General features: G+C 42.4%; 1 protein-coding gene across 1 annotated transcript in view; it reads left to right on the top strand.

Moving 5' to 3' along the window:
• The first annotated feature begins 12,697 nt into the window (after window positions 1–12,697).
• The window catches only part of ADAMTS20 (ADAM metallopeptidase with thrombospondin type 1 motif 20), a 101,269-nt gene continuing 87,067 nt past the window's right edge, over window positions 12,698–26,899 (top strand). Inside the window, exons 1-2 of the mRNA XM_068170964.1 lie at window positions 12,698–12,962; window positions 13,144–13,490. Of these exons, the coding sequence (XP_068027065.1) occupies window positions 12,698–12,962; window positions 13,144–13,490 (612 nt within the window). The remainder of the gene's footprint in view (window positions 12,963–13,143; window positions 13,491–26,899) is intronic.

Here is a 26,899-nt window from a genome sequence, read left to right as displayed (position 1 = left end):
CTGGAAGGCAATCTTCCCTCTAATCTCCTCTCAGGCTAATTTCTTGGCAAGAACCCACGTTGGATACATGACATTCATTCTGCTTCTACTTGTAAATCTCTTTTTAAGAAGATATAATATTCTAATTCTCTCACTTTAGGAGATTTCCATTTCATTTAAATGTGAACATTGCTGCTACCTCCATTTCTATGGCATCTATTTATATGGTAAGTTTCTAAACTGAAGCCCAGAGTATTTAACACAATGCTCCCTAGCAGATACTCTAGGTATTAAAAAAAAATATGGAGCATAATTCAAATTTTTCATAGAGGTGTGGTGGTGTATTTTATATTATGATGCATTACATGAATCTAAAACCACTATGACAGGAAAATGGATAAACTGCCTGTAGTCAGTGTAACAGGGAGGTGTATAGGTGGAAGCATTTCCCAAAACTATCATAGTATCATAGTATCAGTCAGGGTTGGAAGGGACCACAAGGATCATCTAGTTCCAACCCCCCTGCCATGGGCAGGGACACCCCACACTACATCAGGCTGGCCAGAGCCTCATCCAGCCTGCTCTTAAACACCTCCAGGGACGGGGCCCCAACCACCTCCCTGGAAAACCCATTCCAGGGCTTCACCACTCTCATGGTGAAGAACCTCCTCCTCACATCCAGCCTGAATCTCCCCACCTCCAGCTTCATTCCATTCCCCCTAGTCCTATCACTACCTGAGATCCTGAGAAGTCCTTCCCCAGCCTTCCTGTAGGCCCCCTTCAGATACTGGAAGGCCACAATGAGGTCACCTGGGAGCCTTCTCTTCTGCAGACTGAACAGCCCCAACTAGAAGATTTTTTTAGCAAAAAATGGAAAACCAGAGGGAATAAGTTGAGCAAGGCTGAAACAAGATGCTGCATGACACTACATTGACAGGATTGTCTTTTATACATGTATTGAATGGTTCTTATTGTTAATTACTCGACTATAGTATCCTTCCTAATACATAAACATTTAATACATCAAAGGAGAAAAATGCATCTGTTGCCCTGTAGGCTTTCTCCTGTGGTTACAGAGTTCAAATTCTATCCATTTTATCACTTATTCAAAGGAATGACCTGAGTAAGGTAGAATTCTGATTCTCTAATAAGCTGTCAGTCAGTCTTTGTAGCTAATGGTTTTCATCTCAAAGACATTGTGGTAAAGTTACAGATGATTATATTTAATTGTCCTTCTGCAAGGTATTGTGTGTCTGCCTGTAAAATGACAATGAAGAGATATCAGGCAAAACTGGCTAAGTTCACTAGTCATGGGTAGTGCAATTCATAGAAAAGTTTGGTCCTGGGTGTTCTCTAAATGTGGAAGGAGATAATTATTTTCCAAAGAGAAATGAGATACATCAATAATAGTAGTATTATGCAAGCAACACGAGTTAATTTCTACTGCCAGCTAGATAATGTGCTTGCCACATTTCTGAGTGAGTGTTTTACTATGTCTGAAGTATTATGTAATGCATTGCTGAATGCAGACAAGAGCATATTGTTAGGGCATTCACTGATGCAAGCTATGAGTGTCCAAGCAGACTGTTAAAATCTGTAGGAAAAGTTTCCATGTGTCATCTTTTAGCAACTAAAGAACATAATTCTCCCTAGCCTGCTTTTGAGAAAATTGGTCAAAATGTTTCAAACCCAGAAAGTCTGTATCTAATGACACAGAATATGGGGGAGAAAAAGGCCCATTTGATACTACACAGCCTTGAGTTAGCTATGAGAACAATGTGTGTGTGTGTATTTGTTAAAAGAGAGTTACATTTAGCTGCAAGATCCTTTAAAAACAGAAGTTTAAAGGAGCTTCCCTATTGAAAACAAAATGATATTTTTCCTCTTAGAAAATACACTATAAATAAAAACTTCTTACAGGCATATCTACTGCATTTAAAGATCTCTCATTGTAGGAATATGTATCACAAGGGTGTCTTAGCAAATGAACTGCAAGAAAGGAGAAAAAAAGTGTCATAAACTCCATATATGAAAATATTGTTTAGAAAAGGGCAATAACAGAGCAAATGACATTACTTCATAAAAACAAACAAACTGAGTTACATATTTTACAGCAGCATTTTCTTACTGCAGTGCATGGAGCAGTGCATGAGGAAGAGGAGAGGAGCAGTGTGGCTGCTTATGGCAGTCTGTTAGCAGAGAAATTTGCAAGCGCAGGCAGTATGTACACACAGGTCCACTAAGTCTGATGACAGAAGGATCATGGGATGATGAGCATTTGACAGCATCTCTACACCAGTTCTACAGAGCAAATTATAGGCTTCTAAAAATCCCTAAGGAAACTAAGCAAACAACGCTGATATGTATAGCGACTTAAACTCAGATATTTTTGAGTCACCATCATGAGTTAAATGATCTGTGCAGTGACTCACTAAATTGCATGTGAAAGAGGAATGGTGTTTTCCTCTATTTAGCATTAATTTTTCTGATAAGGTTGATTTGCTGTTTATGAGAAGCCTGACTGATGGTACCACCTGCTAACTTGGGATCAGATTATTTCCTTCTGCCACCTGCTGTAGGGAATAGAGCTGGAATTTAGCTGGTGTTTTTACATACTGGTGACAAGACTGTAGCTGTTTCTGTAAACTGTATTTTAATCTAGGGGGTTCCCTGGGAATATTCTGCTAATTTTAGGTAGTTCAAAATGCTGCCGTTATGAATTTGAACATTCAGAATCTGATGACTCAGGGTTTTTGAATCTTACTTTCCTTAGTTATAATTTACTTTGGCTCCCTGTCAGATCCAAATACAGAATTTACTTTAGATAATTTACTTTTTTACTTCAGTTTGTACTTTTTTCATATAGGCTTAACTGGCAGTAAGACACCAAGCCATGGAAGATGGCATAATATCTGTAATAATTAAACTTTATGGGGTATAAATTAGGATGAAGATTGTCCATGTCTTCTACAAAAAGAAACATTCAGACATCACCACAACTACTTTTTGCTGGACAGTTTCAAGAATGATGAAGCCATATGTAATTTCTCCTTGTGAGAACTGATTTGATGTGGCCAGTCTTAATGAATGGGTAATTTCTAGGTAACTCACTGTACAGACTTACCTGTAATTCTATGCTTTGTAGCAGCATTTCTCAGGAAGAAGTGTGCTTATGAGCACAGTACATTTCCCTGTAAGAAGACTGCATGACACTGAAGTGCCTTTCAGGCTTCTAGGTAATTCTGTGAGTAGGGAACAGTCTTGTATTAAGTATTGTATAAAAGTGCTCATTATTGTCTCAGAGTGCAATGAAAGAGCTTATCATTATGCAGTGTGTGGGAGACTAATGTTAAAATTACAGTGGAACTAAGAATTTCTCATTCTTTAGTAACAGATTCATAGCTGAGTAGAGAAGCTCACTATTTCTCTGCTCCTAGAAATTAAAATCTTTAGAAGACTACTTAGTCTTAGGAAGAAAAAAGAGGAACTGAAGCTGTCTTACTGGATCAAATTCCACATAATTGCAATTCAAAGCTTGGAGATCTCAGCAAGAATATTGTGGGATCCTCAAGTTTGTTTTCTGTTGCTGTCTTAGTGAGATATGGAAGCATGCAACAGAAAGCTGATCTAACTGCTATACTGTAACAGATTTTCTGCTAGGGAAATGGAAAGTATGCAATATATGTAAAGGAATATCATCAAGAAAATCAGTTACAAGCATGCCCAGCCTACTCTACTGAACACTGGCAGATGCCAAAGACCAAATCTCCTTTGGAAGAAATAGGATTAAACATGGATTTTCCCCTGGATGAATTCTGCAACTGCAGGTTGAGGTAAAACAATTCTCATCCTTCATTAGTTTTGTAAATCTAAAGCTAAATTCAACCAAAATATTTGACTCAATTTGGATTTGTTTATCAAAATAATTTCTCCTAGAAGATGTAAGTGATTCATTCAGTTGAGGCATCACTGCTTTCTGCAAAGTCCAGATGTATAATCCAGCTAGCAGGAGCGAAACTTTCAAATTCAGTAAAGATGGAGAATCAACATTTCCAAGGCTTACAGAATAATGGATGTCAAAACAGGATGAAAATAAAACTGAAATTAATTAAATTGGGTAAGTTACTTAGAACTATGTAATCTGGTTATAAAAAAGATCAAAATTTTATTTTATACTATATATCAAAGGGAAAAAAAACTATTAAAAAAAGAAAAGAAACAAGTTCAGAAGCCCTCCACATAAACATTTTGAATCTTTATTTATACAGGTACAGTACAATAAATCACAGTTTCACAGTATCACAGTATAACTAAGGTTGGAAGAGACCTCGAGGATCATCGAGTCCAACCTATCAACACAGACCTCAGGACTAGACCATAGCACCAAGTGCCACGTCCAATCTCCTCTTGAACACCTCCAGGGACAGTGACTCCACCACCTCCCTGGGCAGCCCGTTCCAATGACAAAAAACTCGCTCGGTGAAGAACTTTCTCCTCACCTCGAGTCTAAACCTCCCCTGGCGCAGCTTGAGACTTTGTCCCCTTGTTCTGGTGCTGGTTGCCTGGGAGAAGAGACCAACCCCCTCCTGGCTACAACCACCCTTCAGGTAGTTGTAGAGGGCAATGAGGTCACCCCTGAGCCTCAATGCAGTTCTTTACACACACCTGCATTTGCATGTTATGACTATTATGTCAGAACAGTGAAATTAGTGCAGAGCAAGCTCATACCTCCTCTGTAACACAGCACTGTGATATGATGCTCATGATGTCTCATGATACTAGCTAGCACTGTGCTCCAAGTAATAGAATAATAAAAAAATAGAATAATAAAAAATTAGAATAATAATAATAAAAAGTATTAAATAGAATTAACCAGGTTGGAAGAGACCTTTGAGATCATCGTGTCCAACCTATCATCCAACACTATCTAATCAACTAAACCATGGCACCAAGCACCCCATCAAGTCTCTTCCTAAACATTTCCAGCGATGGTGACTCCACCACCTCCCTGGGCAGCCCATTCCAATAGCCAATCACTCTTTGTATGGACAACTTCTTCCTAACATCCAGCCTAAACCTCCCCTGGTGCAGTGAATAAAGTTTAGATGTCTCTGTATCCTTGTAGTCTTTGTGCAGCTTTCTTGTATGGACATTTATGTTAACAGAAATTTCTTGGGTTTGAGGAGTTTAATTCCTGGTAAAGCTAGCATTTCTAACTGCCACCTGATATGACTGGGTAAACATAGATTTGAGTTAGCACAATGCTATTAACAATTCGATGCTCACATTTTGCGACTCCTGTTTGTGTCTTGGAATGTTAAATTTATATTCTCTTGTGAACTAATTTTAGGGTACTACCCAGAGTGGGACTCAGGAAAAGGCTGGTAGCTAGGAGAGCGCTATGTGAGCCAAATTATGCCTGGCATAAATAACAGGGTTGATACAAGAGATGAATTGGGCCCTATGTCTCTTTACTGTTGAGAATATTTTCTCTTGAGCCAAAGGAACAGCTGCAGTGTGCTTGTGACTTAAAATTTTCAAAAATTAAATAAATAATTAAAGAAAGCTTGCTGCTTGTCAGAATAAGTACACATGCTTTTGTCTTTGCAGCACAGGAATCCTTATTTTTCTGAATGATTTGCATGGGGTCACTTGTACAGCTCAGGTTAGAGGGGGTTTGTTCTCATGCACTCCTCTTTAAGAGCGTGAAGTGACCTACACTTGCCTTCTCTTGAAAGCTGAAATTCTCCTGCTAATACAACAGGTGCACTGTGATGATAGAACACAAAGAGCAGGGTTCCTGCCCCAGGATTAGCAGAAAGTACAGAGCAGCCTGCCAGTTTCTGTCCGAGGACACCGAACCCCACTACATCCACAGCGACTGCACAAAGCTGGGTGTAATACCTCGTAGCTGATGTATGCCTCTTCACCTTCCTTCCCACCGGATTTGCAATGGCATTAAAGTGTCTCCATTCAGTTATAACACAAAGAAATGATTTTAATCTATCATATGGTACTTAAATTGTTACCTATGACTGCCTGGCATATATTTAATTGTTTCCAGATAATAATTCTTTTTGTCAGTAAATTAGTATTTCATAGGCAATACTGTCAATGTATTCCTATAAAAAATAATGAGGGACCTCAATAAAAATGAATGGAAGTAAGTTCCAGTTACATGGTAGGTTAGCAATACCTTTTGGTTCCATGTAAGCCTGCATTTCAAAGGATAAAATTAATATTTAATAGCATAAAAGTAATGCACTTTCAGTTACCTTTGATTAAGTGAGGTGCAGACATTAACCTTAGAGTAAACATTGTTCAAAAACTGTTACAGTGTGAACACAGAGAGTGGCATAAAAGTATGGAAAAAAAAAAAACCTTTTGTTGTTGTTTTTCCCCAAAGAGATTTTGAATCAGCCTAAAGTGAAACAGGTTATAACATCAAACTGTTGAATCCATTCATTCCTTATATGGTTAAAAATGCCTCCACATTTCCATAAAATGTCATTAGTTTCACTGTCTTTAAATTGTGTGGGTTTATGGGTTTAGCCTGAATTGTCACCCTGTTCCCTGGTCTCCTCAGTATCCGTACACACACGTTGATAGGCTCCTGGGGTCACTCTGAAGTGACTAGACTGGTTGAAGGGAAAGCCTACTTGCATCTCCATGCAGGAAGGATGGTTGAGACTATGTCAGGGTTGACATCCTGGCTCACCACAGAGCACTTCTGACAGCATCCCTGCTATCCCCATACTTTCACCCTTCTCTATACACTACTGTAATGCTTTCAGACCTTCCCATCCTGCTCTCAAGACTAGAAAAGTCCTTAGAACTGTGCTATCCAATGTAATTGTTGGGTTTTTTCTTTCACCTCATACATAACCAAGGATAAGTTTATTTTAAAAGCCCTTTGTTTGAACCCTATGACCATTTAACCTTTACTTTACTTGTGTCAATGACAATATATTTATATTTCATTGCAAAATATATACTATCCTTGTGTAGTGTGAGGGTTTCACAGCAAGATCTTTCCCTCATTGACCAGCTCCTGGAGCTGGCAAGTGGAGAGGCACTCTGAGGACCGGGCAGGATGGTGTGGGATAAGGTGAAGGAGGAGAGAGCAGGGTGGAGGATGGGGCAAACAGCATTGGACCTTCATCATCTTTAATTTGTTTGGATTATGCCCAGAGACCTTGATAAAATACAGTCTCTGATAGCATTTTGATGGATGATGCTGCTGACTCTGAGTTTCATGAGAAAATAAAAAATTACCTGGAGCATCAGCTGCAGGCCATGCATGAACAGCCCACCTGCCACCACACAGGGTACTGTTTCACCAGCAAGCAGTGATCCAGCCAGCCTTCTCCCTCCAACAGCCCCAGCTTTATCAGATGACTACAAATGGAGTTGTGCAAGAGGCATGGTGGGGCAGACAGGAAGGGCTATGACATGGGCATTGAGCCAGGCTCACTGTAAAGCTCAGCATCTAGGCAAAGCCGGCCTGCTCCAGACAGTAGCCTTGATCAACAGGAACTCAAGCCTCTCTTGATCTGGTGCCAGGAATAAGGTAGTTCCATGTAGTTCCATGGTATGTGTGTGTGTATGTATATATATATATATATATATATATATATATATATATTTATATGGAGAGAGAGAGAAAGAAAGAGAGAGTGAGCAAGCTTGAAGGTTTCATTTAAATTAAATTCCACAAACCAGAAAAATGCTAAGATAGAATAAGGAAGTAAACCACAATTTATATAGTATCCCTTTCCAAATAAAATTTATTCATAGGTCTTACTTTTTCTAAACATTTCACTTACTTAAATGTTGCCTTTGCCTTTTCTGAACAACTGACTTCTATTCTTCTACTATTTTCCACTTTACCCTTCTCGGTCAAAACCACTTACAAAAGCCCACTTTAAAGTGATGGAGGGAAAAAGAAGTCAAAGGATTTAATAGCTAATCTGTGGTAGGTTGTACTGGACCTAAGGAAGAAATTCATTAACTACTCAATGTGCATTTTTACAGATCCTGCTCTTTTATCTGGTGAGCCTTATCTGCTGCACCATGTTAAGTGTACAACACAAATATTTGAGTAATCATGACATAATTGCAATTCAGTTTGTCCATGCAATCCTAGTGAAACCCTGAGGAAGGCAAGTAGTTTCAGTGAGCACAGAATATCTTTGTGTTTCATTCACTTGCAAAGTAACTGGCACAACTTACTTCATTCCAAACATATCTGCTGAAAGAGATAAAGTGAAAAAGAATAAACAGTGTAAATAGATGGATTTATTTCACAAATGTAGGAGGCATTTTAAAGTCAACTGTTCAATAGCAAGCTTCAGTGTGAATGCAAATTTAATGAAGTCAGAATACATTACATCCCTGAGGATAGCATTTGCAGATGTAAACTAGCACATTTCCACTGGCTTAGATGGACCTTTACCAGGCTATAACTTCTAGCCTTGAAAAGTCTTCTCAAATCATCTCAGTTGTTTCTCCTTTCTTCTTCTTCTGTTTCTTTGTAGCCTAAGAATATTTTATTCTGGTCTCCACCACCATAGATACCTGTTATTTTAGCAGATCTAATGATTCTTTTATTATCCTCCACTTCAGATTTCTCCAGGAACTCTCTTTTCTTTGTTTCATATAATCATAGAATAATCTGGGCTGGAAGAAACCTCTACAGGTCATCTAGACTACCTCCTGCTCAGAGCAGGTCTAATTTCAAAGCTAGATCAGGTTGCTCAGGGCTTCCTTGTACAGCTGGGTTTTGAGTATGTACAAGGATGGAGACTGCACAACCTCTCTGTGCCCTTGTTCCAGTAGTTAACCTCCCATGTGAATTTTTAATGTTTCATTAGGTATTTTTGCAGCTCTGCTCCTTTATACAGCTTCCATAATTCTGCAGTTTCATTTCATCCCTGTGCCTGTCTCCACCTTTCTGCCTCTTAAAGTTGTAGCAGAGATACTATTCCCATGCTTTCTGAATTTTCTGGTGTACATATATTTCTTCATAATAGAAATACACCCCTTCCTTTTATATCCAGGGTTACATTTACTCCTCACAAGACTCAAACTGATGCCATATGGGTGAAGGTCAGGTTGAATGACCGCAGATTATTGCCCAAAGCCATTAAGGTAACATGAATACTACTAGAAGCGCCAACCCTCCCCCCACTCCTCTTAGTCTCCTGTGCTCCTGTACATCTAACACATCTTGCATTTGAAAACCAGACTTGTACCTGTAGAGCTCCAGTGATTTCTGACAGTGCTAAATATAAAAAGGTGCATGATTTTAATGCCTGATATTGCCTGAATCACCAAATTCATGTCTGGGAGTTTACTTTTTGGTTAGGCTGAAAATATGAACACAACATTTGAAATAACTGAAATAATTGCCTAACTTGGCAGCAGACTTGGAACAGTAGTCCCATGGCACTGCTGAGAGGTACTGGAACAAGTCTGGCCATCTAAATAAATTCAAAATTGTTCTAAATCTTTAGACAGATATGGACCTTCGATGATTATTACAGAAGAAATGCTATCCCAGTTTTAATGTATAATACAGGGAAATTTGAGCATATTAAATGAGATTTAAGAAAAGTAATCTTATAGCAGTCACATTTGGAAGTAAATGTTGCCTTTTATAAAATATGGGCAATATACACATAAATTGTAAAAAATAATAAGTCACCTGCTTATATTTGCTTTGAAGTGGGCTACAATATTTATGCTGGAAGTGCGAAGGCTGAACTGTGACTTCCCTGAGGCTCAATGCCTCTGCTCAATTTTAGGAAACAAATAAATTGGCATATCATAAAGAAGTGAAATGCCACATCTTAACCAGAGGGTATTGCTTACCCTTAATCAAATACTACCCACTTATTTCATCACTGACAAACATTTCAGTTGTCTAAGGAAGAAGGCAACTTGCTGCACTCTGATTACTGTTTTAATCGTGAGAGGCCTTGAACACAAGTCCTATGAGGAGAGGCTGAGGGAGCTGGGATTGTTTAGCCTGGAGAAGAGGAGGCTCAGGGGTAATCTCATTGCACTCTATAAATACCTGAGGGGTGGTTGTAGCCAGGAAGGGGTTGGTCTCTTCTCTCAGGCAACCAGCACCAGAACAAGGGGACACAGTCTCAAGCTGTGCCAGGGGAGGTTTAGACTCAAGGTGAGGAGGAAGTTTTTCACTGAGTAAGTCATTCGTCTTTGGAACGGGTTGCCCAGGGAGGTGGTTGAGTCCCCATCCCTGGAGGCGTTCAAGAGGGGATTGGATGTGGCACTTGGTGCCATGGTCTAGTCATGGGGTCTGTGTTGATAGATTGGACTCGATGATCCTCGAGGTCCTTTCCAACCTAAGTTATACTGTGGTACTGTGATACTGTAATGAGTGAGATTCAGAAAAGGGAGAGATTCTCACTTGCTGGGAAAGCCTCTGGCATGTGCAACAATTGCTCCTCTCCGTTTAATTTCTTCCCTTTGTTCATGCATTCTGCAAGTCAGTAAAATTGAACCATTCATCCTTAAACTTTGCTATACTACTGTGTGAGCATCCCACGTGCTAGTTTTCTGCAGCAGGACATTGAGGGGTACTGAAATCAGCTTTGCATTTTCATGTTTCTCTGACACTGAGGATGGAGCTCTCTCCACGCACCTCTTATTCTTTCTCACCGTCCAGCACTCAGAACGTGAGTTTTGCCTACGTGTCACAATCCATCTTCTCCAATCTATGCAGTTTAAAAGAAATAGTCTGGAATTCTTGTTTCTTGGTGGATTATCTTGATATTCATGGCATTTGAAGACACACAGCCTTTTTGTTTGTTGTCATTTCAGATTTCAAAACCTTGTTTCTTGGCATATGACAGTGTTTTTCAGGGACCAACGTAAAGAAGACAGTTTAATATGCATCTGAGAGATGCCATCTTCAGAGCATTCAAGAAGACAACTCAGTGTTCCCAACAAGACTCAATATTCTCAAGATTGTGCTTGATACCAATATAGTCTCAGCAATCCAGACATCTCTTCTACAATGCTGGACTGTGACAGGGGATATCTGGCTTTAGTCTAGTAGTGAAGGTTCTTCCAGTACTATTCACCTCCATCCAAAGTCTGATCAGCTCTTTTCCTCATGTCAGGGGAAGAAAATGTGTCCTCCCACTCTGTTTCTACCTTACAAGATTCCTAAAATATTTTGATCTGACTTAGCAATAAAATTGTGAGTCAGATCACAAAAACGCTCTTTAACACTTCAAGCTTGAAGGTCATCCTTGAGGCCATTTTGCCTTTGGCAAGGAAGTCGCTGACTCCTCTTGTACTTCAGCAAAAACAGAGGAAGAGGCTGGAGGAGCTCAGCTCCCTGTGTATTCCGTTCCCTCCAACTATACAGTAAGCAACTTCCAAACACTTCTGAAGTTGTTCATGCTCTCTTGGCCAGCAGTGTATCAATGAACAAATGCACTGAACACAGTACTCATTCAGATGATTATAAACATCTCTGTTTAAACTCTTTATCTGACACTTATTGTTGAAGCAGACAAGAAAAGATTGAGACAAAGTACTTAATAAAGAGGAGACAAAAGGAATAACGGGGGTGGTGGGTGGGGGGCAGGGTGAGTTTTCTGGAGAGCATTGGTGGCTGCACAGATTTCGCTGCCTGTATTGCCTAGACACACACCCAGCTCAGAAACCACAGGTATTGACAGGTGACAGGGAATAATGTTCTCCCATATTTAACAGTGATCAGTCATCAATGAAATAGATTCTTCAGCTTGAGTAGGCTCCCCGAGTGTTGGTACAAGCCATTTTATGAAGACTTTGCCTGGGCAGAGCAATCTAAGTAGGGCACCCAGTGTTAAAACAAGTCCAGTCTGTCCACACCATGGTGTCAGACTCTGCATGAAGATCTCCTTCCTTCCAAACTGTGCGTGGAAACGTCTTGCTTCTGGAGCTGACTTGCAGGGCAAGGTGTTTGGCGGGGTGTGTGCGGGTGACATTGAGCCTGAGGCGACGCCTCCAAATTTCGCAGCCTTTGCCCCTGTCAGGGTGCATTCGGTATTGCCAGCCTTTTCGAAAGCCCATTTCTTTTTTTTTTTTTTTTTCCTGGAGTGGCACCCCTCTTGGGCTTTAATGCCACCTGCCACGTGGGGAGAACGTGTGGGAGGCAGCGGGAGGGGACGCCAGGGTCCCCCCGGCAGCTCCTGTCCACGCCGCGGGTGCCGTCGGTCTCCCCCGGGCGGGAGGTGCGGGAGAGGGAGGTGCCGCGCGACAACCGCGCGCGGGGGCTACCCTCCGCCATTGGGCAGCGCCTGCCCCGGGGGCGGGCCGGGGCCGGGGTTCCCCTTTGAAGTGGGGGTCCGGGGATGGCTACCGCCTAAAGGCAGACGGGCATCTGCTCGCCTCCCCGCCGCCGGCGGGGGCAGGGACAAGGGAGGCGGAGGAAGGGCCGAGAAGGGCCGCCCTCGCCCACCCCAGCGGCGGAGAGCGAGCTGGGGGAGCGGAGGCGAGGGGCTGGGAGGAGAGCGAGCGCGACGCGGCATCCCTCGGGAGGGGGCGTGTGAGGGGAGCGCGGAGAAGGCAGCAGGACAGCAAGGAGGGGCACGGGGAGCATGGTGGAGCCGCGAGGTGCAGGGGTGGCCCAGGCGGCCGGCGGCTGCTGAGGCAGCGGCCCGCGGGCGCTGTGGGCACGCCCGCCGCGGAGCCAGCCATGCGGGTGGCGAGGTGGCTGGCGGGTCTGCTCTGCCCACTCTCCCTTCTCGTCACCGAGTCGTGGGGAGTCCGCTTCCACCCCAGACAAGGTAAACAAGAGACAACAAAGGCAGCAGCTGCCCGGGGGTGCCAGCCCTGCGGCAGCGCTGTGCCATGCGGGCAGCCGCTGCTCGCCCCGCTGCGGGCGGGGAGGCGGTGCCGCTCCCTCGCGGTGCGGGAGCAGCGGGATGACAGTCTCGGGGTACGTTCGCGCGGGGCGATGGGTGGTGGATCCTGGGCGGCCGCAGCGGAGTCTGTCTAGGCTCGGTGGAGGCAGGCCCCCGTCCTTCGCCCGTCACTGCACCCCTGGCTGGCACAGAGATCGCAACGCCAGGAGCTGTCTGGGCGCGAGTGAAGTTTGCTTCTGTGCTGTTGCGTTAGGCTGCCTCTTATTTTCTGTTGCAGAGACCCTAGTCAAGCAGCTCTCCTCCTACGAAATCGTCACACCTGTCCGAGTGAATGAGTTTGGAGAAGTTTTCCCTCACACGCATCACTTCAGCAGGAGGAAAAGGAGTTTGGAGGCGCCACTGGAGCCCACTGCTTTCCGAACACATTACCAGCTCAGTGCATACGGGCAGGTCTTCCAGCTCAATCTGAGTGCTGATGCGGACTTCGTTGCGGCTCATTACGCCGTGGTGCACGTAGGGGCCCCGCAGAAACAGTCCTCCCCTGATTTGCGCCACTGTTTCTACCGTGGGCATGTCAATGCACAGGAGACGCACATGGCTGTCTTCAGCATCTGTGGTGGCTTGGTAAGCATGTTGGTTACTGCCTCCATTCATATTCTTCTGTAGTAGGATGCCTTTGCTGCAGATCTGAGATAGAAATTCTTGGGCATCAGTCCAAGTAGTTGGTAATGAAATGCCTTGGCATCGGCAGTTTGCAGTCATGATGATACTTTTTTGGTGGGACACAAATGCTGCTTTCAAAGGATCCATTGCTTGCCTGTAATGGAATTGGTTGATTTAACTCCTGACACCAAGAGCATTACAATGGAAGAAAAATCCATGCCACAGAAATACAGTAAGCTAATGTTTTGAGAAAATGATGCTATTAGTTGGCATCAGATATGTGTTCGTACCTTTGTAGATACTGTGTGTTTGAGGTACTTGAGATGATGAGAGAAGAACCAGTGTTGGTATTTTTCTTCCCCTGCTTTTACAGTGCTGTAGAGGTGTGTCATGTTAATTGGTGTGCTGTAGTGCTCTCTGATCATGTTTCTGTTAGTGAATGGGAAGCTTCTTACTAACTTGAGTGAGAGTTACTTCTGGAGAACTCAATGGAGTGAACAAATCGAAATTTGCATTGATATACACGTTATATTTATCCCATGGTATCATTCCTGATGTCTTCCAAAGTGATAGTGAATAAATAACATCACACAGATGCTGTCAGAACAATTGCACTGTGTTGCTGTATTTTATAGCTTTGTGTCTAGAAGCAAGACTGATACCTAGTGCTTAACCACATCACTGTTTTCTGATGCTACGAAAAGTTGAGAACAAGCATGTGTGATGTGCACACTAAAGATATGAAACAGCAAATGAGTACTGTGACTTTAAGTTGAAGTTGTTCTGTGTTATTTGCAGTTAGGAAAGGAAAGGTGCAAGACCTATTTCTGGGGGCTGATCCAACTTGGTATTCTAGTCCCTTTCTAACACCCTTTAGAAAATAGAATGGTGGTGGCTGCATGCATGCAGGAGGGTATAATGTGTATTAAAAGAAAGTGATACCTAGTGGAAAAGATCAGAAATAATTGATTCTTGGGGCAGACACCTCTGTCTTGTGCTTATTCTTGGATATTTGGATAGATGTCATCTTTCTTTGGGTTGAGGTTTGTAGGCTTGGGCTAGTCCTTTGAAATTGCTGGAGAAGCAAATATTTGAAAACAGTAATTCTGCATTCATCTAAGTTTTGCCTGTCACTGGTTCTTGTCTGCATTATACAAACCCCAGTTCTAACCTATACCAAAAGACACAAAATTTTGCACTGACTCGGAGTAGGAAAGGGGAGGAATCACAACTATATGTGTTTTTCTTTTCATGTTTTAGTAGATACTTATATACCATGGCTTTGAGAGTAGTATCACAGAGTGGTAGGGAGTGGAAGTGACCACTGGAGATCGCCTAGTCCGCTCTTCCCTGCTAACACAGGCTCACCCAGATCAGGTTGCACATGAACACATCTAGGTGGGTTTTGAAAATCTCCAGAAGAGACTCCTTAACCTCTCTGGGCAGCCTGTTTCAGTGCTCTGTCACCCTCGAAGTAAAGTTTTTCCTCAAGTTGAAGTGAAACCTCCTGTGTTTTCTAGTTTGTACCCCTTGTCCTATCACTGGACACCACTGAAAAGGGCCTAGCCCCATCCTCATGACCTCCAGCCTTTAGATATTTATATACATTTGTAAGATCTCTCAGTCTTCTCTTTTCCAGTCTAAAGAGTCCCTGGTGGCTTGGCCTGTCCTAGTGAGAGGTATAGGCCACCCCCCTAACCATCTTTGTGGCCCTAGTGTCCTACATTACAGAACCCAATTCTAACTATGAGGCATTTAAACCCCTTCTCTTTTGGTATTTTTGTTTTGCACATTTTAATTCTGTCCCTGCAAACCATCACTTTTCATTACTCAAAGGGACCACATGCACTGAAAATAAGTCTAATGAAAAACGTGCACCTACTGTATTTGAAAGTTGTTTCAACTCACTATTATTTAGCAGTTCTCAAACTTCAGTGCAAGACTCTTTTCATTGTAGTAATTTGAATGTCTTGCTTCTCTTCTGTCTCTCCTTTGCTGGTATGTTACAGTTTGCATTTCTTAGCTTCAACTCAGAAGTTCTTTGAGTGCCTTTAAACTGTGACTTTTCTTGCTGAACCTTGTTGAACTTCTACTGTAGGTTCCTGCTGGACTTCATGTTCTCAGCCACTGCCTGGCTAACAAGAGTGGCTAATCTGAGGCCTTGCTGTCCTAAAGCTCTTTGGACCTTCTTTGCACTGCTCATTTCACCTTCTGCCCAGGCAGACCCAGCTTGTGGAAGATAGGTAGCATACCCAGCACTATGGTGGCTTTCCCCTTTCTAATGAAGCTGGTGAGGTTGTCAGAAAAGGAAGCAGAGCCTTTCATGGGTTCTGGTGCACCTTTTGTGGGACAGGCCTACAGTTCCACAGGGAGTGGTTGTGGGTGGATGGACAAGCAGTCATTGCTCGTTGTTCTGTCTGCACAGAGAATGCTCAGCCTGACTCAGAGCCTTTAGCCTAGTGTTTTTCCTCATCATTGTGGATTCAAAGTAAAAGTTACACTTTTCATGTGATTGCCAGGGACTTTTTTTGGAGTTGAGAAGAATGGATGTGGGAGGAAGGAGATAGAAGCCAGGTGGGCTTTTCCTGTGATCATGTCCTTACTTAAATGCATTCCCCACTCCCAGGAGGGACTACACTCAAAAGCTAGTAAAAAGATATTTTTTTTCTTAAGGTTTTAAAAATTTCAAAGTTTTTTGATTTCAGCAAATGTACCTGCAAAAGTAAGCCAGGTGGCTGCTGCTCTTATTGAACAGTACTATGCTTCATCAGTACATGCAAAGGTTTAAGTGGGACAGCTGTCAAGGTAAGATACCAGAACAAGAGGACACAGTCTCAGGCTGTGCCAGGGGAGGTTTAGGTTGGATGTTAGGAAGAAGTTCTATGCAGAGAGAGTGAATGCCCATTGGAATGGGCTGCCTGGGGAGGTGGTGGAGTCACCGTCATTGGAGGTGTTCAGGAGGAGACTTGATGGGGTGCTTGGTGCCATGGGTTAGTTGTTTAGGTGGGTTGGATTGGTTGAAGGGTTGGACGTGATGATCTTTAAGGTCTCTTCCAACCTGGTTTATTCTATACTATTCATTGTAAGTGAGACAGTGGGAACCAGAATAGTGACTTGATTCCTGTATTATATTCAAGTAAAATCCCTCTTTTTTTGGTTAGGATCCATTTTCCTTAGTACTGAGCTTCAGCTTGCTGTGTGGAAATTAAAATAGAAGCGATTGTGTTGAACCAGCAGCTTTGCATTGAAGGGAATTGCTGTAGACCAGTGCTGTAAGAGCCAGGGAGGAGAAAAGCACTTTGACACAGGTGAGAAGGTATAGGAAACTAAACAGACTTTTAAAAATTTCTCCAAAGATGTGCCAGAGTGGTCTGAAGTTAAACCAGATACTTGGATCTATCCCCAAGCTCTGCACTGCTTTCATTCGCAGCTTCACTCCTACTTGCCTTTTTTGATTTCTTGCATTCTCTGGTGTTCTTCCCCTCAAGCTCTGCTTTCCCCTTTCACCCTCACTGAAGGGTGAAAGTCTGAGTGTGTCAAGAGCATGTACAGCCCAGAGTACCCGTGGAGCATTGCTTAATGGCTCCTGACACCCTGTATGCAGTTTTGTTGTGTTATGTTTCAGAGCATGCCCTGAGTTCAGGGATGCAAATGGCAAAGTGAGGTTAGAAGGTCAGCAGGGAGTCTGTAGTAATTGCAAGGAAGGAGTGTGTAATTAGGGACGTTTGGGATGCCGTCAAAGGCAGAAGGTCATTTGGAGTGATGGCCTGGATTTCTAGTTGAACATCTGACCACATCCAGGCATATTGCTTTCATCTTCAGCATAATGTTTAAAATTTCACACTTTATTTCACTTTATTTTCCTATGTTCTTTATCCTTTTTCCTGCATTAGTCACTTGCATGGGAAACAAAATCTTCTGGGGATGTTCCTGGATGCATGTAGACTAGAGACACCTCTCAAATGTTATTGAAACTGCATAATCAAAGGTCATTAAAAAAAAAACACAACACACTTTCAAGAACATAGGGCTTGCAAGTTTGTTTTGTGTTGTTTTGTTTTTTCTTTTGCTAGCATTTGCTTGTATTTGTCAATGAAGTATCTTAAAATGTGGCAGCTATCGCCATTTATAACTAGAGTGGTCTTTAAATTCCTAGCAGGCCCTTGTCTGAAGAAAGGAGCTTTATTTTTATTAATCCTGAATGAATGCTGTAAAAACAGTTTGTTTAGTCCATTGAGAAGCTTGGTAATCTTTCTTGGAGGTCAGGAATGTGTTGACTGACACTGAGGATAGTTACAATCGGGTTTTGTGAGCCGGAAGAATGCCTCTGTGCCAAAGGTGTTTTATGTGACTCTTGAGAGAGGAAAAGGTAAGAAAGGAGGAAACGTCTTTTTGGATGTACAGAGCAGCTTCACATGCTCACTGACTGGCAAAAGGTAGGAGTAGGAAAGCACATGTGAATTTCTTCTTACATGGATTTGCTAGCTGTCAGCTTTCTGCAATCAGAAAGGCAGGACTGCTTTGTTCTAATGTAGCTTCTGGAGTGTAACAAGGTCTGCGTGACAAATCCCTTCGTCAGGAGCTCCAGGAAGCCCCTTGGTAACGCTCCTTTCCTGCTCATCAAGTTTATGTTTGTCTGGAGAATGGAAGGAATATGACCTTAAGTGTGGATCTTCAGAATGGTGTTTGGTTGGTGTTTGTGGGTGGTGGGTTTTTTGGTTGTTTTTGGGTTTGTGGTTAGTTTATATTAGTATGGTTCAGCAGATGACCATTCCAAGAGATTTTTGAGAGCATGTCTGTGCTACTATGGATAAGTGTGGTGGTTCCTCTTGAGGAACCATTCCTTTTAATGAAATGTAATTTTTAATTGTTTGGTATAAAAAACCCAACTCAACAAACAAACCAAACCCACAACAAACCTGCTAGAAGCTAGTGCTGGCATTGTCAGCATCTAGTTTCTTCTGGAGATCTAGTGCAGGCAGCAGACGCTGGATACTTGCTCACCAGTTTTGTGCTGCTTGCTTAATACTAATAACTTCAATGAGTTAAACCACACTGTTTTTCCAGAGAACCCTCTAACAGTTGTAACTGGAAGCTATGCTTACTTTGACGTAATGTAATGCTTTAACTTATGGGCAAGAACATCAAAAAAAGTTAACTTCTAAATCTGAAAGGAAGATTTAGTTTTCAGCATTCAGGTCACATTTATATTCCTGTGAGTGTATCCATAAACCACATCCTACTTTTTTATAGATTTTTATTTTAATGCAGAGATTCCATCATAGGCTAGGAACAAATCATACTGAAATGTTAACTGAAGAGACTATCAATTCTTCTTTGGACTTACTGGAGTCTTATTGCTGCTGACTGCCTGACATGATCACTTTCACAGAATAGAATAGAATAGACCAGACCAGACCAGACCAGACCAGGTTGGAAAAGACCTTCAGGATCATCGCATCCAACCTATCATCCAACACCACCTAATCAACTAAACCATGCAACCAAGCACCCTATCAAGTCACCTCCTGAACACCTCCAGTGATGGTGACTCCACCACCTCCCCAGGAAGCCCATTCCAATGGGCAATCACTCTCTCTGTATAGAACTTCCTCCTAACCTCCAGCCTAAACCTCCCCTGGTGCAGCTTGAGGCTGTGTCCTCGTGTTCTGGTGTTGGTTGCCTGGGAGAATAGACCAACCCCTGCCTGTCTACAACCCCCCTTCAGGCAGTTGTAGAGAGCAATAAGGTCACCCCTGAGCCTCCTCCTCTCCAGGCTAAGCAACCCCAGCTCCCTCAGCCTCTCCTCATAGGGCTTGTGTTCCAAACCCCTCACCAGCTTTGTTGCCCTTCTCTGGACACGCTCCAGCCAGTCAACATCCTTCCTAAACTGAGGGGTGTTCAAGGTCAGGTTGAATGAGGCCTTGAGCAGCTGAACCTAGTTGAGAGATATCCCTGCCCAAGGCAGGGAGGTTGGAGTAGGTGATCTCTAAGGTTCTGGTTTCACATGTCATACAGGTATAGAAAGTGAGAGTCCAGTCATGAATCTCTTCAATGCAACAGTAAAAGGTGTCAGTGTTTCCATTATCAATCTTTGCGCTTGTTCTGGTTGTAGCCAGGAGGGGGTTCGTCTCTTCTCCCAGGCAACCAGCACCAGAACAAGAGAACACAGTCTCAAGCTGTGCCAGGGGAAGTTTAGGCTCGAGGTGAGGAGGAAGTTCTTCACTGAGAGAGTCATTAGCCATTGGAATGTGCTGCCCAGGGAGGTGGTGGAGTCACCGTCCCTGGAAGCGTTCAAGAGGGGACTGAATGTGGCACTTGGTGCCATGGTTTAGTAGTCATGAGGTCTGTGGTGGCAGGTTGGACTTGATGATCTTTGAGGTCTCTTCCAACCTTGGTGATTCTGTGATTCTGTGGGTGTGATTCTGTGATTAACTGCATATAACAGATAACATTATCTTATTGCAGTGATGTTCTGATTTTTTTTGTCCCCTTCTTAATTTAATTTACAATTTCCATCTCGTTTGCTTTGGTTTGTTTTCCTGTTGGCTTTTCCTCACTATTTACTCTCACAACCAGGACCAGTTTTTAAACAATCCTACTTCTCTGACACTTGATCTAGTATTTTTCAACAAGTGTCTATTCTTGAGACTGTTGCTATCTGAAGTCTTTCTGATCTTGCTCTACTGGTCACAGAACAAAGGCACATGCATTTTGCTATTGCTCTCTTCTCATTTTGGCTTTGTTTTCCCATGTATAGACACTAGATGTCTTTTTCATACATATCTGAGAGTGGATTGTATCACTTGAATTTAATTGAACATGGTCCTGTATTCCAGAGTCAATTTCTGCCTGCCTGCCTTGGCAAAGTCACTGTTCACCAAACTGTTTGTTATAAAATGGTAAGACAACTTAGATCTTGCCCATATCCTGCCTGGTGGCCTTCTTCTCTGGCAGCTGCTTCAGCATATTCTTCCTGCCAGAGAATTTGTTCTGATGGCTGCAGCATGTTATTAACTGCTGCCTTTATAAGAGATTCACAATCTTTTTCATCACTTTGGGTTTATGTCACACAGGTGAGTTTGCTGGAAAGCTATGGGCAGCCTCAGGAGATTGGATTTGTTTTTAAAATACTTTATAAATAAATAAATAGATAGATAGGAGGGAGATTTATGTCTCTAAAAGCACAGTCTGTGTACATCCTGTTAGTTTGATGAAGGTACTGTGCAGGAACATGAATGCCAAGACTGCTCCTTTAGGAAGGATGTTGACTTGCTGGAACGAGTCCAGAGAAGGGCAACGAAGTTGGTGAGGGGCTTGGAACACAAGCTCTATGAGGAGAGGCTGAGGGAGCTGGAGCTGCTTAGCCTGGAGAGGAGGAGACTCAGGGGTGACCTTATTGCTCTCTACAACTACCTGAAGGGGGGTTGTAAACAGGCAGAGGTTGGTCTCTTCTCCCAGGCAGCCAGTACCAGAACAAGAGGACACAGTCTCAGGCTGCGCCAGGGGAAGTTCAGGCTGGAGGTTAGGAGGAAGTTTTACACAGAGAGAGTGATTGCCCATTGGAATGGGCTGCCCGGGGAGGTGGTGGAATCGCCATCGCTGGAGGTGTTCAGGAGGAGACTTGACAGGGTGCTTGGTTGCATGGGTTAGTTGATTAGGTGGTGTTGGATGATAGGTTGGACGTGATGATCTTGAAGGTCTCTTCCAACCTGGTTTATTCTATTCTTTGCTGTTGCTACGTGAGCTACATTACTGAAATGGTGTTGGAAGACAGCTTGTATTTTTTTGTCTTAAATTAATGCTTTCCAACAGCCATCCTGGATCTCAGGAAACTTCACAGGGAATGGGTAGGCTTCCCATGTGAGGCAAGGTATCTGCAGTAGTACCAGCTGTCATTCTGTTTCAGGTGCAGAAAATGGTAAGATTATGGTAGCAGTCAGACACTGAGAGTGTTCAGACCTCGTGGGCACCCACACACAGACAAAAGCACTCAGAGTGACTTGCTGTGTGGTTGACTAAAACAAGTGAAAATGTATCCTTGTGTGTATCCTTGTATACCTTGCGTGTATTTGAGTGATAATTGCCTGCTGGTGCATTTGAGTTTGAAAGGATTTTAAGGAGCTATTCATCTCCCAGTGTGAGAGAAAGTTAGTTCTGCATGTACTTAAAACATCAAAGCTATGAAGTTGTCTTTAAATATTAAAGAGATCAGTTGCAAATGTAAATTTGTTTGGCATATACTGAGACAGACAATATTGTATGATGGAGTTTCCTCCAAGATTAAGCCATGAATCCCCTAAGTCTGTGTTTATGGGAATATTTACCTTAAGGATAGTTTGTGTTAAAAACAACCCACCTAAAAATGAAAAACCAACACCACCTGCTCAACCAAACAAAAATAAACCTCTCTGTATATGAAACACCACTTTGAATAGGTATTGCAGAAGAGCTGCTTTTCTGGAATGCAACCTGCATGTCTAGGTTTATGAAAATAGATGCTATGCATTATCTTTTACTTGTTTAGCTTGTTCACTGCAAATATCACATAAAGGTAAAAATAAATAATTCTCCCCTCTGTATTCTGTCCACTCCAATGAATGTGGTTAATTTCATGAACCGTGTTCTTTCCAGCTGTCCTTCAAATTGTTATTGGAATAGAATAGAATAGAATAGAATAGAATAGAATAGAATAGAATAGAATAGAATAGGATAGACCAGGTTGGAAGAGACCTTCAAGATCATCGCGTCCAACCCATCAACCAATCCAACCCACCTAAACAACTAACCCATGGCACCAAGCACCCCATCAAGTCTCCTCCTGAAAACCTACAATGACGGCGACTCCACCACCTCCCCGGGCAGCCCATTCCAATGGGCAATCACTCTCTCTGTATAGAACTTCTTCCTAACATCCAACCTAAACCTCCCCTGGCGCAGCCTGAGACTGTGTCCTCTTGTTCTGGTACTGGCTGCCTGGGAGAAGAGACCAACCTCTGCCTGTCTACAACCTCCCTTCAGGTAGTTGTAGAGAGTGATAAGGTCACCCCTGAGCCTCCTCTTCTCCAGGCTAAGCAATCCCAGCTCCCTCAGTCTCTCCCCATAGGGCTTGTGTTGCAAACCCCTCACCAACTTCGTTGCCCTTCTCTGGAATCGTTCCAGCAAGTCAACATCCTTCCTAAACTGAGGGGCATTCTCTCAAGTTCTCTGCTGTTTAGCCAGTCTGTTGTTACAAATTAGAATTAGAAGTTCCTGGAATCCTTTTTTTACTAGGTTTGAGCCAGACTGTTCTTGGTACCATAGCCTTAGAAAGTGAAGGTCAGGCTACCTAGTGCCAGGTTTTACTCTTTCTTCATGACTATTTTTTCTCCCTATTCATTTTGCAGAAGGAAACTTAATATCTGGGATTGGACTTGATCTTTGGAGGTCCCTTCCAACCCTTAACATCCTGTGATTTTTTTTTTTTTTCCCCCATGTGTTCCTGAGTGAAAGTAACTTGGCAGTAAGAGCACTAGATACAGTGTCATGGTTGTCATATAGTTAGATCAGCTGTGATCTAAACATGCAAATAGGTAGGATACTTTCAGGAGTTTACATGGAGTTTAAATTCCCATCTGGAATTACGTACTAAGCAGTGATTAGGTGCCTTTCCACATCAGGAAGCTTCAGAATATAGGTGGATGCCTCATCAGTTCTGTTCAAGATGTTGTGAAGTGTCCTACTGGTGTGATTACTCTCTGTTCATGAAATCTTGACATCACAATTTGTAAGGATGTGTAGTTAGATAAGAAGTAAACTTAAAGACTTTTTTCTTATGAGCTTCTAGCATTTTATTCTATTTTCCTCCAAGAACTTCAAACATAATTTTGCATAAGCATTCATAAATGCTAGACATTTCTTCCCTTCTACTTAGCTGGTGTATTATTATTTTAGTACTATTTCATTATTTCTATTAGTTCTAGTTCAAATTAGTACATTAATTTGTGGCAGCTACCTCTTGTTGTTTCTTGATGAATTACCTTCTAGTAGTTTTTGTTTCTTTTCAGATACAGAATTAACCAGGTTGAAAAAGACCTCAGAGATCAAGTCCAACCTATCACCCAACACCACCTAATCAACTAAACCATGGCACTAAGTGCCTCATCCAGTCTCTTTTTAAACACTTCAGTGATGGTGACTCCACCACCTATCATTCCAATGGTAAATCACTCTTTCTGTGAAGAATTTCTTCCTCACATCCAACCTAAACCTCCCCTGGTGCAGCTTGAGACTGTGTCTTCTCATTCTGTCACAGGTTGTCTGGGAGAAGGGATGTTGGCAGTGTACTATGATAACCTTTAGTTCTCTTTCTTCACTGGACTAATTGAGTGATGCTTCTTAAGTCTTTCATTAGAGAACACTGAAATAGTGGAGCAGGAAGTATCTGAAGGGGCCTACAGGAAGGCTGGGGAAGTACTTCTCAGGATCTCAGGTAGTGATAGGACTAGGGGGAATGGAATGAAGCTGGAGGTGGGGAGATTCAGGCTAGATGTGAGGAGGAGGTTCTTCAGCATGAGAGTGGTGAAACCCTGGAATGGGTTGCCCAGGGAGGTGGTCAAGGCCCCATCCCTGGAGGTGTTTAAGGTCAGGCTGGATGAGACCCTGGCCAGCCTGATGTAGTGTGGGGTGTCCCTGCCCATGGCAGGGGGGTTGTAACTAGATGATCCTTGTGGTCCCTTCCAACCCTGAATGATACTATGATACTATGATACTATGAAGGGCTTCTCTCATGATTCAGAAAAGCTTTGAATTAACACAAGGGGGTGGGAAGGGAGGAGAATAATATGAAAGGAGAGAATTTTGTAATGTACTTTGACTGTGAAAGTGCTCTTTCTCTAAACTACTGGCCAGTTTCTGAGCTTAAGAAGCCATACCATAAGGGCATGAAAATTACTTGAGCACAGGAGTGGAGCTTACCTGTGAGGGATTCTTCCAGTTTAGTCATGTTTTCCAGAGCTTCAGTTCTTTAGCATTTTAGTGAAACCTTTCCAATTTTGCTGTTGGACATATTAACTCTACATTTCTGTAACCTGCTATATATCCCTTATGTTTTCCATGTGTTCCACAAAGTTGCCGTTATACACAAGGATGTAATTTGTATATGGGCATGGTACATACTTTAACCATAACTTGTGCAATATTTATTTCTACTGCTTTTGGAATAGAGCAAACACATTGATTAAGACTATCCAGTTCTAAGCCACTTTAAAACGACTAGGACATACCATATATACCGAGTAGCTGGGTTGATCCACTGAACCTTGATTTAATAGAAAGTGTTTAATTCATTCAGAGGATTTTAAATCCAAGAAATAAATTTTCTTTCTCACGTGGGTTTTCTCATAAATTCCCTCAAATCTATGCATATGCATAGTCCTGGGTAGCACTCCCTCTTTTGGGCCACTTATTTATGATGTGCAAGGGGCTGTTTTCAATTTTGTACTCCATTTATACTGAGGAGATATTTTAAAGTGTATTCTTACCTCTTTATCTGAGAACAGAAATAGAATGTTTCAGGCAGATTTCTTGTTATATGATTTGAGAGACATCTGTAGATGATAAATAAATCCACTTCATTTCTGATTTCATTTCCTGCAAATGCTTGAGCTCCTGTTTCAGCAACCTGCCTCTGTACATCTAAATGACTTTGCTTTATTTGGTTCTACCAAAAGTATTTTTCATTTGGAGCTTGCAGCCTTTTTCCTCGTGTGCTTAACTCGTATTAACAGCTCCATTTGCATCAGCAGGGTCTATCACCAGATTAAGTATCACTTGAATGAATGAAGGACTGTAAGACAGACCCTTAATGGGAAGGTCGTGAGTTCAAGCCTGCAGTGGGCAGTAGTGTCCTCCCTACTCTAGTCATGAGGTCTGTGGTGACAGGTTGGACTCAATGATCTTTGAGGTCTCTTCCAACCTTAGGAATACTGAATACTGTGTAGCTGGTGCCTGAATTCTTGTATGCCTGTATGTTAGGAGAATGAGGAGATAATCATGTGTAGCTAGTCAAAAGCCATCTTCCGTTTTCATAGAGAATTTAAAGGATTGGAATTGATGGCTTCAAGCTCAGTATCTGGATTTTAAATTACAAATATCATACATCTTTCTTAAGATTGAGCACTCTGCATCTCTTGTATTTTGTTCTTTTTCACATACAGTATGAGTTCTCAACTTGAATTCTGCACTTGAAGTGTCAAAAAAAATAGTGAATTATCATAGACTACTGGCGAGAGGTCTTTCTAACTAGTCAGAGGTAGTAATTACTTGGCTATCTATACACTGATGAAAAGGAGAGACAATTGATTAAAAAAATGGAAGTTTTTTGCATTGTAGATTCATTCTATTTTTTGATCAGCAATTTCTTCCATACCTAATTGGACATTTGATAGAGTGCCAGAGTGAGCACATAACAGGAAGCTTGGCTTCATTTTTCTAAAATAGTTAGCCCAAGTATATGGGAAGGTGGAATCTTCAGTCTTAAGGACATCACTGTGCTTTCTTGTATCAGTATTTTGATTTTTAAAAGTTAGCTAAGAATAGATGAGATGGCTGAATATGAGCCAGCAGTGTGCCCAGACAGCCAAGAGGGCCAACAGCAGCCTGGCCAGCAGAAGCGGGAAAGTGATTGTGCCTTGGTGCTCAGCGCTCCTGGGGCCACACCTCAAATACTGTGTTCAGTTTTGAGCCCCTCACTACAACAAAGATACTGAGGTGCTGGAATGTCACCAAAGAAGGGCAGTTAAGTTGGTGAAGGGTCTGGAGCCCAAGTCTTCTGAGGAGTGGCTGAGGAACTGGGGTTGTTTAGCCTGGAGAAAAGGAGGCTCACAGCGGTGGTATGTTATTGTTCTCTACAACTGCCCGAAAGGAGATTGTAGTGAGGTGGGTGTTGGTCTCTTTACCCCAGTAACAATTGATTGGACAAGAATAAATGTCCTCAAGTTGCACCAGGGGTGGTTTGGATTGCCACATTAGGAAAAAATTCTCAGGTGAAAGGGTTGTCAGGTATTTGAGCAGGCTTCCAGGGCAAGTGGTTGAGTCCCCATCCCTGTACGTACATCCCTGTATGTAAAAGACGTGTAAATGTTGTACTTAGTAGTGTGGTTTAGTGGTGGACTTAATAGAGTTAGGTTAATGGTTGGACTTGATGATCTTAAAGCTCTTCCAAAATGATTCTATGACTCTATAATAATACAGGATTCTTCCCAGCTTTCTGTCCTACATTTTTAGGCTGTAGGTTTATGGTGTTCTGTATTTTCTTGGGTATAACGAAGATTTCATTCTCTGTATTTATAGGCAATTTCTTTAACCATTATCTGTGAAGATGAGCACAG

Source organism: Melanerpes formicivorus, unplaced genomic scaffold (genome assembly GCF_026170545.1).
Source record: "Melanerpes formicivorus ecotype bairdi unplaced genomic scaffold, bMelFor1.0.p_v2 SCAF_3, whole genome shotgun sequence".
In the NCBI taxonomy this organism is placed as follows: domain Eukaryota; kingdom Metazoa; phylum Chordata; class Aves; order Piciformes; family Picidae; genus Melanerpes; species Melanerpes formicivorus.
Note: the sequence above shows the minus strand (reverse complement) of the source record. Positions and strands in the feature narration are given on the sequence as shown.